This window comes from Olea europaea, chromosome 5 (genome assembly GCF_002742605.1).
Source record: "Olea europaea var. sylvestris chromosome 5, O_europaea_v1, whole genome shotgun sequence".
NCBI lineage: Eukaryota > Viridiplantae > Streptophyta > Magnoliopsida > Lamiales > Oleaceae > Olea > Olea europaea.
Window position 1 is genome coordinate 13797508 of NC_036241.1, and position 15236 is coordinate 13812743.

At 36.7% G+C, this 15236-nt stretch overlaps 2 protein-coding genes and 1 pseudogene across 6 annotated transcripts; 1 reads left to right on the plus strand and 2 right to left on the minus strand.

Moving 5' to 3' along the window:
• Nucleotides 1-302: 302 nt before the first annotated feature.
• Nucleotides 303-3365, minus strand: LOC111394729 (annotated as a pseudogene).
• A 1338-nt stretch (nucleotides 3366-4703) lies between these two features.
• LOC111394268 (uncharacterized mitochondrial protein AtMg00810-like) lies at nucleotides 4704-5639 on the minus strand. The gene has a single exon (XM_023020025.1). The coding sequence runs from the start codon at nucleotides 5622-5624 to the stop codon at nucleotides 4704-4706; it is 921 nt and encodes a 306-aa protein (XP_022875793.1). The 5' UTR covers nucleotides 5625-5639.
• Nucleotides 5640-9238: 3599 nt separating this feature from the next.
• On the plus strand, nucleotides 9239-13668 carry LOC111394730 (PRA1 family protein H-like). Of its 5 annotated transcripts, none has more exons than XM_023020685.1 (5): nucleotides 9239-9296; nucleotides 9521-9994; nucleotides 10551-10687; nucleotides 13041-13112; nucleotides 13227-13668. In XM_023020685.1, the coding sequence occupies exons 2-5, from the start codon at nucleotides 9552-9554 to the stop codon at nucleotides 13310-13312; spliced, it is 738 nt and encodes a 245-aa protein (XP_022876453.1). In that variant the 5' UTR covers nucleotides 9239-9296; nucleotides 9521-9551; the 3' UTR covers nucleotides 13313-13668. The 5 variants fall into 5 exon arrangements, 4 of the variants coding, with proteins under 4 accessions (XP_022876453.1, XP_022876454.1, XP_022876456.1 ...); XM_023020686.1 differs by lacking the exon at nucleotides 9239-9296 and adding an exon at nucleotides 9303-9404; XR_002702701.1 differs by lacking the exons at nucleotides 9239-9296; nucleotides 13227-13668 and adding an exon at nucleotides 12017-12596 and having other exon boundaries at nucleotides 9303-9994.
• Nucleotides 13669-15236: the final 1568 nt, after the last annotated feature.

Sequence of the window (15236 nt, forward strand, 5' to 3'; positions counted from 1 at the left end):
CCACATGCCCAAAAGACCTATGCAGTCGCATAGGCCATTTTTATGGCACTTCAATTTTTTTTTTCTTTTTCATTTCTTCTCCAATTTCATTCACCCATCCACAAGATTTTGAAAACAATTAACAAAATTCTAGTACCTTCGTTGTGAAGAAAACGACATAGGGATGAGTCCCTTTCACGCAAATGAGGTGACCAGAGGACTCTATAAGATAGATGCTTGTTTAGTGAGCCACCTAGCTTGAAAAATGACATCTGAAGGGCCAATATTTGAATGCATGCTTTGAGATGTTATAAACACATTAGTAGAAAATTTTTGGAAAATTGGCTTGATATCTGTACATAATCTTTTGACTTTCATATGTATCAGTATAATTTAGCCTATTTTTTGCCCTCATTTTTTTTTTTTCAAAAACTCATTTTCAGCCATATACTTTACCATAAAATAATTTTACATGGAAACGCAAAATTTTTCCCTTTTTTCTAACTACACATCCTCCAACCAAAACACCATTTCAAAATGCATTTTTCCTCCAAAATGGGCCAAATAGATGCTTAATCCATAAAATGGGAACCAGCTATCTCCACCCGAACCCTAGTAAATGATTGACTTGAATCATCAACATCTGCTTTGTAGGTTTGAGTGCCGTTGACAAAAGGACTTCACTCGTTCCAGCCTTTCTTAAAGTGATGATGGCTCAATAGCAAAAGTGATTCAGAGCCAATTTTTGAGGCCGACAGCAAGTCCTGCAAAATGTTATTCTAGTTTATGCGAGAATAGAAATCATGTATGTGCATGAGTTTTTATTCAATTGATGTCCACCCGTAATACCACAGAATCATGTTCACTTAATGTTGACAGTAATAGTTGAACATTTCACCAAGATTATGCTTTTCCGGTGCTTTCAAGCATGCATTTTAATTTGTTTTTATTACAAATATTGAGAACATATATGATTGTTATCATTGAAATGCCTGGTGCACCCAATTCTTAATTTAGATCGCCTATTCCCCAAGAGTGTAATACATTGATGACATGTCGAATAGAGTGGATTCAACAATATTGGACAGTATGAAGAAAATATGCTAAAATTTTGTATATTTTACGGTCTAGTTGTGTCGAATACTGTGCACCAAACATATCTAGAAAAATTTCGTTAGTGAAGATATCAAGCTTCAGTTTTCTATTACCCGGAAGAATTATGACAGTGTCCTCTTTGGCCAGCTTGAAACAGAAGTCAATGTCATCGCTAATATCTTTCAGCAGGGATAGATTCAACATCACCTAAATTTTCGAAAGAAAGCATTTTACTATAGGAGACATTGATTCTCTATAGGTCAAGTCTCGATTTCAGTTATGAAAATCTACAGATTGCATGTATTACTTACCATGGCAGCCATTGACCCTTCTGGTTTATAAGGGAAACTTAAGCAATGGATCTCCTTAAATCTTTTCGAAACATTTATCTGAAGTCTGCTTAAGCATGTTGATGGTTTTTCTGAAGAACACATCATGCGTTTGCTCAATAATTGTTGGAACTGCTGCCTGACACATGAATAGAAATTAAAACACTCATGAGCATCAATTAATCGCATCGTTTAGTTTGTAATCTATAAAAAGAGTGAGCATAGGAAAGCCAAAGTGCAAACCTGTATAAAGGTTGCAGGACCTCCACAAATGTCGCAGTACTTATTAAGACGCCCAATAAACTGAAAGAGGGTTAAAAAAAGGGGACCAAAAAGTGATGATCAGTGTCCATTTATCCATATTTATATTGAATTCAAAGCTGAGAACATTTATGGTCTATTTGGTCAGGCAGAAAAAAATGTTGTCCATTATAACAAACCTTTGGGGATTTCAAGCTTCCATCTGGATCATTCACAACCAACCAGCCAAGGCGCCAACCTGGCACTAACCATCTCTTTGACAAAGACCCAAAAGTAATCACGGGCGCAACGGATCCAAAAACCCCCATGGGAACGAAAGAAATATCCCCAAAAGCAAGGTGGCCATAAACTTCATCAGCAATTACGACAACACCAAGTGTCTTTGCAGTTTCAGCAATCTGATTTTGGTGTACAAAGGCTTTTAGTAGAGCATAATATTAATAAGCATTTGTACACGAGAAAGGGAGCTCAAGATCCACAACAAGCTTCTTTAAATGTTGATATTTGTAGACATTTCCATGTGGATTCCCTGGATTTATAATTACCATTGCAACAGTTTTATGATCCACCAGAGCTTCAACAGCTTCAAGATCAACCCCCATCCCTTTTCAGGGACAAGATCAAAATACCGAATCTCAAGATGTCTAAATGCGGCACAAAGTCCATAAATTGAAAAACCCGGTCTTGGAAGCAAGCTATTCGATCCTGACCGAGCCAAAATTGACAGTGTTAATTCAGTAGCCTGTGTACAACCAGCTGTAAGATAAACATCCTCCGAAGATAACTAGTAAGGAAGATCACAGGACAAATACTCAGCAATTGCCCTGTTTGGTAAAAGCAACAGTAAGATGGTGGATGCACAAATTGGTTGCGATTGAAAGATTATTTAAAACCAATTACAGTAAATTTAGAAAGTAACTTGAAATTGTGCTCAATCTGGAGATAAAAGCAATTCAGCACAAAACTACCTTCCCCAGTAAGTTAATTTCTTGCTTTTCAAACGAAAAACCAAGAAAAAAGCCACAAAATAAATTTCAAAACACATGCAAGAGTCCCTTTATCAAGAAAATTAATCTACAAATCATACATCAAAAGTGATTTATAAACAAAGCTTGATAATTATTACTGAAATTAACAGAATATGTGGATCAATCCAAACCCATGTCAATTTTAACCATAAATAGTTAAATTCTTGCATGCATGAAATAGATTATACAAAAAAATAAAAGAAAAAAAAATTCTCACTTTCTGGCTTGAGGGAGTCCAGCAGTAGGAGAGTAACCATTAAACTTAGCAGAAAGAAGAGCATCCACAACTGCTTCTTGAGCAAAAACAGTTGTATGGAAGCACGAATGAGCAGTTGGGTCCCCAATTCCCAAAGAAATCACTTCTCGATTGTCATTACAATCAGTATTTCCCATCAATAACGGAATAACCCAATAATCCCTTTAATTGTAATATTATTCGGAGTTTCAATTTCCCTATTCTGCTTCTTCAGATCATCCATTTTTTGGGTGGCTATTCCTGTAAAGATTCAACAGATCTTCTTGAAATTGTGTGTGTGTGTATTTTATGTGTTGAGAATGGGACTAGTGTGTGCGTGTGGTGAAGAGTAATTCCCGGCCACGCGGCATAACCGGGCAATAATGGCACGTCCTTGTGATGTTCGACGTTGTCTTTTATAACATTTGGAAAGGATCAGTTTTCATGGAGAAATGAAAAATGTAAGCAAAAGAAAACGCGGCAAAATAAGCGGTATAAATGAACTGAGAGAATAAAAAAAAATTTAGCTTTCCATGGAAACTTGGTACGTTTTGAGCTCGTTGAGCAGTGATTTTGAGAATTAATTTTTTGATCGTTAGAGAAAAAAATGGATTGACCTGTGAGATAAGAAGTAAAAATAACGGTTGAAATAGTTAAATAATGACCAAAAAATTGAAGAGAAAAATCGAGTTAATATAATCAATGGTCAATGAACTTCATTATAAATTACTATTTGCTCACCCAATTATAAAAGCTTACTCTTTGCTCATTGAATTTTACTATAGGTAACCACTTCCTCATCGAAATTTAAAATGTTACTTATTACTCACCCAAATTTGTACAAAGTTACCCATCAATCATCCATATCATTTTTATGAGTGTTACTTATTGCAAAATTTAGTGATTAACTTTATTCAAATTTAGATGAGCAATGAGTAATCTTTTAAATTTCAATGAGTAAATAGTAACCTATAAAAAAGTGGAATGAGCAACATATAACTTTTTAAAGATCGGTAAGTAAATAGTAACCTATAATAAAGTTTAGTGACCATTCATTATATTATCTCGAGAAAAATAATACCAAACATGCACTTAGTCCCCAATTTTTGTAAATTATCACAAATTTATTCTTAATAATTCATCCCCAACCTTTCAATTACGCCTTCTCTCTTCATTTTGGCCATTAAATAATAAATTTGTCATTCTTTTAAATAAATAAACATAAAAGAATATAGTAAACAACATAAAATAAAGAAAAAAGATCTAAAGAAATAAATGTCTCTTCTCAACAAAAAATAAAAATAAAAAAAATAAAAAAATGTCAGGAGTTTGACCATCGGATGGCCAATCTCGCTTAGGTCGAGTTTCTACACAAGTTTTTGAGTAAAAAATATTATTAATTTGGAGTTGAAAAGTCTTATCTTTCATGTTCAGACTGAATTTTTTATATAAAAATCAACCTCATGGTTTGACATCATCCTTCCTCGATGAACTTGTCTACTGTCTAATAGTTGAAGTGTGGCTTATTCTCAACAATAACGTAATTTGTACTTAACAAAATCTGAAAACCAGAATTGCTGAAGCAAGAGAATACGTGATGGTAAATTTTCTCTCTTAAACTGATCAATCTTTACAGGTGTATATATAGGATGTAGCTCTAACTAACTAACAAAATTAAAGCTACAGGGGAAACAGAAAGAATAAAATGCTAACAAAATCTGCCATGTCAGCAGCTATACAACAGAAAGGAATCTAAATTATATTCAATACGCCTCCTCAAGATGGAAGGTGAAGATTATGAACTCCCATCTTGCTTAACAGTGCTCTGAACCTCATTCCTCCAATAGATTTAGTTAACATATCTGCAAGTTGATCCTTAGTACTTAGATGCATAGTTCTGATCTTACCCTCTTGTATTTTCTCTCTGACCACGTGACAATCCAGTTCGATATGTTTTGTTCTTTCATGATAAACTTGATTTGCTGCAATATGTATGGCTGCTTGATTATCACAAAATAATAATGCTGGATCCTTATGTTTAATTCCCAAATCAGCAAGTATGTATTGCAACCATGTTAATTCACATACTACTGAAGCCATAGCTCTGTATTCAGCTTCTGCAGAGGACCTGGACACAGTGCTTTGCTTCTTTGATCGCCATGAAATTAATGAATTTCCCAAAAATATACAATACCCCGTGATGGATCTTCGGGTATCTGAGCATGCAGCCCAGTCTGCATCACAGAACCCTTTAAGTTGCACCTCTGAATCCTTTTCAAAGACCAAACCTTGTCCTGCAGTCCCCTTAAGATATCTTAGTACATGCAAGGCTGCATTAAGATGTGGTTGTCTAGGTGAGTCAACAAACTGACTGAGGATCTGAACCGGATAAGTGAGATCTGGTCTGGTGATGGTAAGGTAGAGTAATCTGCCTACAAGTCTTCTGTAGGTGCTGGGATCAGTGATCAGGTCACCATCTGATTTGGAAAGTTTCAAATTTTGCTGTAAAGGTGTTTTGGCGGGTTTAGCACCCAAATATCCCGCATCTTCCAAGACTTCCAAAGCATATTTCCTTTGGCAAATGGAGATCCAAGTGTTATTTCTAGCCACTTCAAGACCTAGGAAATACTTCAAAGTTCCAAGGTCCTTTAGCTTAAATTGTTGATCCAAAACCTTCTTAAACTGATCAATGTACATCAAATCATTTCCAGCAATGATGATGTCATCAACATAGACAAGTCATGAAGAAAAGCATTATTCACATCAAGTTGGAACAGATACCATTACTGTGTTGAAGCTACTGCTTTGACTATGACCAACTTAGCCACGGGAGAGAAAGTATCTTGATAGTCCAACCCGGCTTGTTGTGTAAAGCCTTTGGCAACAAGTCGTGCTTTCTTTCTTTCTTCACTACCATCTGCCTTGTATTTAATTTTATAGACCCATTTACAATCAACAAGGGTCTTGTGTGGAGGCAAAGTTGTTAGAGTCCAAGTATTGTTAGCAACCAAAGCTTGGAGCTCGACATCCATTGCTGTACACCAATCTGGACACTTGGAGGCTTGATGATAGGATGTAGGCTCATAAGATGATGATATGGACAATACATAAGCCTTGTGAGCAGATGACAAATGGTCATAACCAACATATGCTGAAATGTCATATTGCTTACCTGTTTCAGGTGTGACAATCATCTTGGAATCAGATTGGATTTGGGAATCATTGCATTTGGCCAAATTGCAGTGATATTGTTCAAGGTATGAAGGTGGTCTATGAACCCTTGTTGATCTTCTAACTTGAAGTGGAGGCAGGTTGGTGGAGTGATGAAGAGAAGTGGAATGTGATGGTAATGTAGAAAACATTTGAGATAATGTCGGTGAGTGTGCAGGTGAAGAATTTAAAGTGAGAGCTGGAGAAGGGGAAGAGTCTGATCTTGCAGGTGCTGGAGAATAATGAGATGAAGTGTTGTTATCTAGAAAGAGAGGCGAGTGAATTTTGGTGGTGGTAATTTGAGATGGTATGCCTTGAAAAGGAAAGACAGATTCATGAAAGACCACATTTCTTGAGATGATGTATTTTTGAGTGGTTAGGTTGAAGAGTTTATAACCTTTCATTCCATTGGGGTAGCCAAGAAAGACACATGCATCAGCTCTAGGGTCAAATTTTGACCTGTTTCTTCTAAGCGTAGATGCATAGCATAAGCATCCAAACACTCTTAAGTGTGAATATGATGGTTTTGTGTTCAGGAGAAGCTCATAAGGTGTCTTTTCAGAGAGTTTGGATGAAGGAATTCTGTTTATAAGGTATGTGGCTGTGAGAATGGAGTCACCCCAAAACTGGTTTGGAAGATTGGCTTGAAACATCAAAGATCTGGCTACATTAAGAAGATGTTGGTGTTTTCGTTCAACCACCCCATTTTGCTGTGGGGTTTCAACACAACTGAGTTGGTGAATGATGCCTTTGGATTGGTAAAAGTCTGCCATATGGAATTCTGGTCCATTATCTGATCTAATCTTTCTTATTTTGGTGTTGAATTGTGTGAGGATCAGATTATAGAAGGATGCGATGATGTTCCTGGTTTGAGATTTGTTGTTAATGAGGAATGTCCATGTAGTCCTACTATAATCATCTACAATAGTAACAAAGTACTTGGAACCATCAATAGAAGGATAGTGAAAAGGTCCCCATATGTCAACATGAATTAGTTCAAAGATACTGCTGGATACATGTGTGCTAATAGGAAAAGATAATACATGCTGTTTAGCAAGTGGGCAGACAGTACAACGAAAGTTCGATTCACTAAGTACTTCTGGTACAGTTTTGTTGATAATAGAGATTCTAGAGCTAGGAACATGACCTAATCTACTATGCCAAAGGTCAAAGGAATGACTGTAAGCAGTATTGGCAGTAGGTTCAGATGTATTGGACAGTAAAGTGTGATGTTGTTGTTGAGATGGTTGAAGCTGTAAGTGGTAGAGGCCACCATCAATTTTCCCTATCCCAATCGTCTTCCAAGATAAAATGTCCTGAATAAAACAATAAGCAAATATGAAGATCAAACAACAATGGTGAACTGAGACCAACTTACTGGCAGATATGAGATTAAAAGTAAAACATGGAACACAGAGAACATTTGTCAAAGTAAGGTCACTTGAAAGCTGAACTGTCCCTATATGTGTAACCGCTACAACATGACCATTAGGCAACTTGACATTTCCATTAATGGTAGCTGTGATGGTGGTAAGTTGTTGGACAGAACAAACAATGTGGTCTGTCGCACCAGTATCGATTATCCAAGTGCTCTTGGTGTATGTGTAAGCAGAACATGCTAGGCTACTACCTGAGAAGGATGATGCTGAAGGCATTGTTGGAGATTGAGTTGATGTAACTTGCAGGTCCCCAACATGGTTTACAGAACTAGTGGTAAATGGAGTGGTGGTAGTGGTGACAGGTGAAGGCATGAAAGCTTCAAGTTGAGGCCTCAGCATTGAGATGATCTGTTGACATTGATCTGGAGTGATATTAATGTTGCTGAGGCTGCTTAGAGTTTCAGAACTGTTTGATGCAACAACTTGGTGAGCTGATGCATTTTCAGGTAACCTCTTAGCTAGACGATGTCCTGGAGGATATCCATTGAGTTTGTAGCACTTATCCCTTTTTTGACCAGTGAGGCCACAGTAACTACAGATAGGCCTGTCCTTCCTTTGTCCAGAATTGCTGCTACTTGTGTTTTTAATGAGATGTTGCTGATTACCAAAACAGTGGCTAGCAAAAGCAGCAGACTCCACCTTTTGGTGTAGAGATGTCACCTGCCTTTGCTTTTCTTCTTGAGAAACTAGAGCAAAGACACGACTCAGAGAGGGAATTGGGTCCATGAGAAGGATTTGGCTTCTAACAGCAGTGTAGGAATCGTCTAATCCCATCAGAAATTGCATCACCTGATCATCAGAGTGATGGGGATTATGGTGTTGTGGTCTGTAATGAGCCAATTCTTCCCAGAGTCCCTTCAATCTGTTGAAGTAGGAGCCAAGGGATCCATTGTTCTGTGAAATTGAAGAAATCAATTTCTGCAGCTGGTAAATGCGAGGGCCATTGCTTTGATTGTATCTATCATACAGTTCAAGCCAGATGTCTCGTGCTGAATCTTTATGCATGACACTGGGATAGAGTTCCTTGGGGATTGAGTTGATTATCCATGCAGACACCATGTGATTACACCTTCTCCATGGGACATATAATGGATCACTGGGATCTGGCTTAGAGATTGAGCCATCAATGAAACCTTCTTTATTTTTGACACTTAAGGCCATAGTTACTGCTCTACTCCAGGTGGAGTAGTTTTCATCAGAGAGGACGACAGAGATGAGTTGGGCACCGGTGTTCTCGCCATAGTGGAAATAGTATGGGCTGTTAGGATCATCAACGACTCGGAAATTCATCTGCCCATGAATGGCAGGACCACCAGCAGGATTCTCTGAGCTGGAGATGGGATGTTGAACATCTCCCGGAATTGCAGAACCTGCGTGAATCTCCGAGGCGGCTTGATGATTGGTAGCCATGATTGGAAGAGAGAGCTAGATATGCTCTGATGCCATAACAAAATCTGAAAACCAGAATTGCTGAAGCAAGAGAATACGTGATGGTAAATTTTCTCTCTTAAACTGATCAATCTTTACAGGTGTATATATAGGATGTAGCTCTAACTAACTAACAAAATTAAAGCTACAGGGGAAACAGAAAGAATAAAATGCTAACAAAATCTGCCATGTCAGCAGCTATACAACAGAAAGGAATCTAAATTATATTCAATAGTACTCTTAACTTGTAGATTGTCGAATGATTTATTGTGTAAATTTTCAGTGCATTCAGGTAAGAGTGAGACTATTGTTATTTCTGCATTTTGCGTGTTCGTCTTGATATGTCAGCAAGTGATTGAGCGTCATTGCGATCTGAGCATATGGATTTTTGAGTTCTCGAGTATTTGCATTTGTTTTATTGCCATAATTTAATTCTAATTCATTCCTTTAATTTTTTTAATAGTTTTTATTTGGAATAAAAGAAGCCTTTTACCTTTTAAAAATTCCGTTTTCCAGCAAATTCCGAATCGAGGGATTCAAGAAGGACATGGTATTCAAGGCGAACCCGTTAGCCCTAAGCGTACCTGAACAGGCCTTCGAGTCCTGGCTCCGAGACTCCGGCTACCTCGAAATCCTCGACCAGCGCACCTCCGACCTCCACCGCCTCTCTGCCGCCGACTGTACTATCGAGCTCCGTAATTCCTCCGCCGACTCCACCCCCACTTCCATTATATGTAGCGGCTTCTTCGTATCACTCTTCTCCCGTATTTGTACCCTTCTCTCGCTCATCACTTTCAACCCCTTCTCCAAGCTCGTCGCAGAGGATTTCTCCGGTGACACGCCTTCTTGGACCCTCGCGTTCTTCGGCTCCTCTGATTCTTACTCTTTCCCTTCGTCTCCTTCCCAGGCTCGCCTCCGTGTCCATGAGAATGTCAAACGGTTTGCTCGCAATTACGCCTTGCTCTTCGTCGTCTTCTTCGCTTGCTCTCTGTATCTACTCTCTCTCTCTCTCTCTCTCTCTCTCTCTCTGTATGTGTGATTGTGTGGGTATTTGTAGGGGGGAATGTTTTACTGATTTATGATTGTTTTGCGGTTTTGAGCTGAACTTTGAAATTTGGGTGATGAAATTGTTACTTTGCTCTTTCTTTGTTCTTGAGCTAAAATATGCATTTATCTTCCCACTCTCTATCATTACGTGTATTTTGACAATGGTATTGATTTTAAAGCTGGCAATTTTTATTGTTTTGCTTCTTTTTTTTTTGGCAAAGATTTAATTTTTACTGATTTTTAGTCAATTAATTTTGCATGAAGATTTATGGTTAAAAGGTTCACTACGAAGAATATGAACGTTCTCAGAATTATTTGTAATTTTCTTGTTATTAATTAATTGTTGATAAGTAAAGGTTAATGGTATATTAAGGTTGAATAATAAAATTCACTAGTAATATGAGAAAATATAAAGTTCACATGTCTTTTTAAGTGTCTTGTGGATCTTTCTTATTTATTTATTTTTAATCATGTTATAGTTGCCATTTAAATCTGGTAGGTATCAATTGCCGCTAGCTCTCGTTGGGTTGATATCATGTTTATCACTCTGGGATGTATTTAAGTTTTGTGCTGATCGGTGGGAATTATATAAGCACCCTTCTCTCAGACAGACCTTGCTTCACATTGCCCAATGTGGTGAGTTGAGTTTATATTTCTTTGAATTGAGTATGCTGTTTTCTTGTTTGCTGCATTTTTTGGATGGAAGTAAAATGGAGGTGTTTGAAATCTGTTCTTGGACACAATGAATAAAATTTGCGTTCTGTTGGGTGTAAGTTAACTAAGTTTCTTGTATATTGTTGTTCTGGCTTCTGGGATGGATGCATGGTTAAACCATTTAGTCTTTAGGTCTTTGGGACGAAGGTGAATGAACTTAAAATTGTACTTAATAACCTAATTTTCAAAGTATTCCCTTTGGGACAATGGCTAGAGCTTTGATGTTCCATTGTTGCCAGTTTTACACTAAAGTTGTATGCATACATGAATAGCAGAGTCTATTCAGACTACGACTTTAGTACTACTGAGGACCATGTACTGATAAATAATATCAGCAAGCTGCAAATTTATTGATTTTTAGCATATCTTTAGTTTTTATGTACATTCATTCAGGAAAAAATGATATATAACTTGTTACTGAAGACATCTAGTATAACTCTTCTTTTAGCAACATAAATTAGGTTTATTTTAGTGAAGGATGGTACATCATTGACAATTTTATAGTCTTTATATGAATATAAATATAAAATACACATCATTGAACTTCTGTTGCCGAACTTAAGTTTCTTCATTTAAATGCAAATTTGACTTTCATTTTACTCGAGCAAGAAACTGCTCCTCAGAACAAAGAAAAAAATATGCTGGAATTTTCTCTGCTAGAAAAATGGCCACTCTTACTGTTCAATCATATTGAACTACCACCTGTTTTTCTTCTCCCTCTTTTCCCTTTTTTTAAGGGATGAGGAGGGGTAGAGTGGTGGTGGTTTTATCAGGTAGCCTTGCTAGAGAGCAGATTACTCTTTTATAGATCAAAATCTGATTATTGAACTACCATCGGTTCCTCTTCTTCTTCTTCATTTTTCATTTTTTTTATTTTTATTTTGGGTGGGGGAGTTTATAGTGTCGTTGGTTAGTTGTGCAATTAAAAACTTATCCGGAGCTCATTTCTATTCTTTGGTTTATATATCAAATTGTCAAGTGTGAAGTATACAAATATCATCTGTGCTTGAGAAGATTGGACCACATATGGATATTACAAGTTTCTGCATGAATCTGGGATATGTAAGTTGACCATTGAGTTATAAAATGACACAAAAGCTTGTTTCCAGATTCCACGTATAATGTCCATATTACCCGAATTCGAACACTTATATGATATGATACAAGTGAAAAATGATTGATTGGTACATGTTCCCCAAAATATGGGATTATATATCTCTATCATAGAATTATTACACCTCCTATCTTCAGGCTTAAGGGTGAAACACACATGATTACATATCTGCCCGCCTACAGGGCATAGTTCGAAGGCGGCGCTGAATTGGGATGTGACCGGTTAATGGTTTTAAAGGATACTCAATATAATGCTCTGCCAGATTATTGAGTGTAATAACAGTGATTCGCCACAAATAACTTGCATCTTCACTCCCAATGTTATAATTGGGAGCTGGATATTGAAAATCTCTTCCTTGGAATTGAATTTTGTACTGAACAGTTGTAACTCATTTGATGGAGGGTTGAGTAGGTTAATGCCAGCAATACACTCAAAACTGTGTGAAGCTTTTGGTATCGTATGTGAAGTGGAAATTTGTTTGCCTACCATGTATCAGGAAAGTTACAGGGATTAAATGCAATGGTTGTGGCTTTTGATAGAAATTTTAGCAGATTTTGAATCAAGTTGTGATGTGTGGTTAAAATTAATTGTTGATTTTGACTTAACTTTTTAGCAACTTTTTAAGATATCCCAGACAATTACTTGATGTAATTCCAAAAGCTTTCGACAACTTGGGAAGTTTATGGGATTTGAGGCTCCTTCAGTTTTGCACTACAGGTTGGAAAGGAGTACATGCATGACTGAGATTTTTATTATAAATTGACCTTTTTGGTCATCATGACTGATATCTGTGAACTTGTTTTGCCAATTAAAACTCATCTAGTTTTCCTAAGCATGTTGCTCTTATTGGTGAAATATCTTCTGCTTCACATGGGTTTTTACAAATTTGATGTCAATTTCAACATTTCGGTGAATTTTATTTTCAATTCCCTGTTTTGTCTTCAGAAAAATGTAAAAAGAATTGACTGCCCTGCACTTCCAAAGAGAATTTGTTTGATAATTGATTTCCACTTTTGTATCTTTGATTCTCTCGTGCTAATTGAAGAAACCCTTAACAGCAACTTTGCTTTATGCTATATATAACTTCACATCAACACATAAATTTTGCACATAGTATTATCCTGTCTATGGACTGCTAATCAAGGCTCCTCATCCTCGCAGCAACTGCAATTATTCTGTTCTTTTTCAATGTTCAGTTGGCCCTCGTATGTGCTATTGGTGTAAGTTACGCAGGTGACTTTGCATTCATTACCTTCTTTTGGCATTCTTTGTTCTAGCACCTTTATTATTTCACTGGCTTTGAATGTTACTGGCCTGATATTTCTTCTGTTCGTGAATATTTTGCAGTATTGATATTACATGCCTCGTTTAGGAAGTTGACCCCTGCAAGGCAACCTTCGAAAGATGGAAATAGAAGGATCGACCAAAGATGAAGATCTTGCAAATCAGTTGAAGGCTGAAGTAATTCTTTACATCATGCTGCTAAGGTGCGGAGGGGGACTTTTCCAGGTTATTGGGTAAGAAGCAAGGAAGGAAGACTCTACATCTAGTCATTCCACTCCATGGATGGTGCACACAGATTCTTCTTTCAAACCACCATCACTATATCTAATCTTGTTGCCCGACCCTTTCAAGTGACCAGCTGTAAAGGTTGATCTCTAGATTAAATTTTGTTTTGTGAACTATACAGCAAATCTTCGGCTTTTATTATGAGGAATAATTTTATCACATTAATTATAAAATATTGTCAATAGTCAGAGGTCTCAATCAGACCATACTAACTTGAGTCTGATTGTTTTATTCTATGTTCCTCTTTAATTTTTTTCAGTGAAAAGGTTAAAACTCATAATTAAGAGTGTTCCAAGATAAGATCAAAAATTTCTCTCGCCATTTCCGTTCAAAGTTGTTAACATTTCCAAATTTTACTGAGAATACGGCTGGATTTTTATTTTTTATTTTTAAATTTCCAAACAGCTTCAGAAGAGTCTTGATTTTTGACGAGGATGGATGGTTCAAGTTGGCTGTTCGGGAAAATTTAGCCGCAAATAAAGAGAACTAAAATAAAGAAGGTAATAACTGATAAGCAACTTTATGCATTATAAAATCATGAACCTTGATATATGTACATTATGGTGTACCATTTAGTTTACATTTAGTCATGTATCATTATCCCATTAGACAGTTTAATTTTTAAATAGTTTTTTCATCCAATTGACATTTGACAACAATGTAAGTGTCAATTAAAGTGTCAATATTAATGTACAAATAGCAAAGTTCAAAAATCAATCATGCTAATGGCACATAATTTCTTGTACCTAAGGGTGTCGACCCTCTCACATGAGGTGGGGCTCCGCTAAAATAAAATATTTGAGTGGGGTCCATCCATATAAAAGGGTGGACACTCTAAAGTACAAAAAATTATGTACTCAACCTTGACAAATACAAGTAACAGGTATTACATGGACACGGTAGAATAGACAGCTGATTGTACACAAATTTTTTGCAAACCACTAACGAAAAATAAATGAACAGGGGATGTAAATTAGTCTTCTCTCAATCTTATTTAAATTGTCTCAAAGTTGAGAGCAAGAACATGTTAATTTTACATGAAAAGCAATTATCTGACCTCGTTCTTCAGGTATATAAATCTCAACCTTGCCATCTGCTTTAGACGATGATTACATATCAATATAGTACGAGGAGGTAATTCAAGTCACAATGAGTGACCTACAAGTGGTTGGCGTCAACAATTAGAAATACACCACATGGTGAACTTGTACGGAATTGTATCTCCGAAGGCAATACCTGTGGGTAGTTGTTGGCGGAAGTCACGTGACATCACCTGAGAAAGCCGAAACTCTGAAGAAGTGGAGAATCAAAGTGGATAAAGCTTTGTTAGTGATAAAGACGACGATAGAGGAAGAATTATTGGAACACATAAGGGAAAAGAACACACCAAATGAAGCATGAGACACCTTGGCCTTACTATTTTTGAAGAAAAATGATTTGAGGGTGCAGCTTCTGGAGAATGAGCTTCTCTCAATTACTCAAAGTGAATTGACGATAAGTCAATATTTCAATAAATTTAAATCCCTTTGTCATGAAATTTCAGAATTAGCGTCGAGTAAGATTTCAAAGTCTAGAATGAGAAGAATAATCATACATGGTCTAAGACCCCAATTTAGAAATTTTATTGCTGCAATACAATGTTGGCCAGAGCAACCTTCATTGATCAATCTTGAGAATTTGCTAGCTGACTAAAAAGCGTTGATTAGACAAATGTTAGAGGTTTCAATAAAGAAAGAAGAGGAAGAAGCACTATATAATTATAAAAGAAGAGGTCAACCCCATCAATAA

Coding starts and splice junctions, on each gene's coding strand:
- LOC111394268 (XM_023020025.1), bottom strand. CDS start 5,624: ATGTACATTGATCAGTTTAAGAAGGTTTTGGATCAACAATTTAAGCTA.
- LOC111394730 (XM_023020685.1), top strand. CDS start 9,552: ATGGTATTCAAGGCGAACCCGTTAGCCCTAAGCGTACCTGAACAGGCC. Junction 10,688..13,040: donor GCTTCACATTGCCCAATGTG/GTGAGTTGAGTT, acceptor TCATCCTCGCAG/CAACTGCAATTATTCTGTTC. Junction 13,113..13,226: donor TATTGGTGTAAGTTACGCAG/GTGACTTTGCAT, acceptor AATATTTTGCAG/TATTGATATTACATGCCTCG.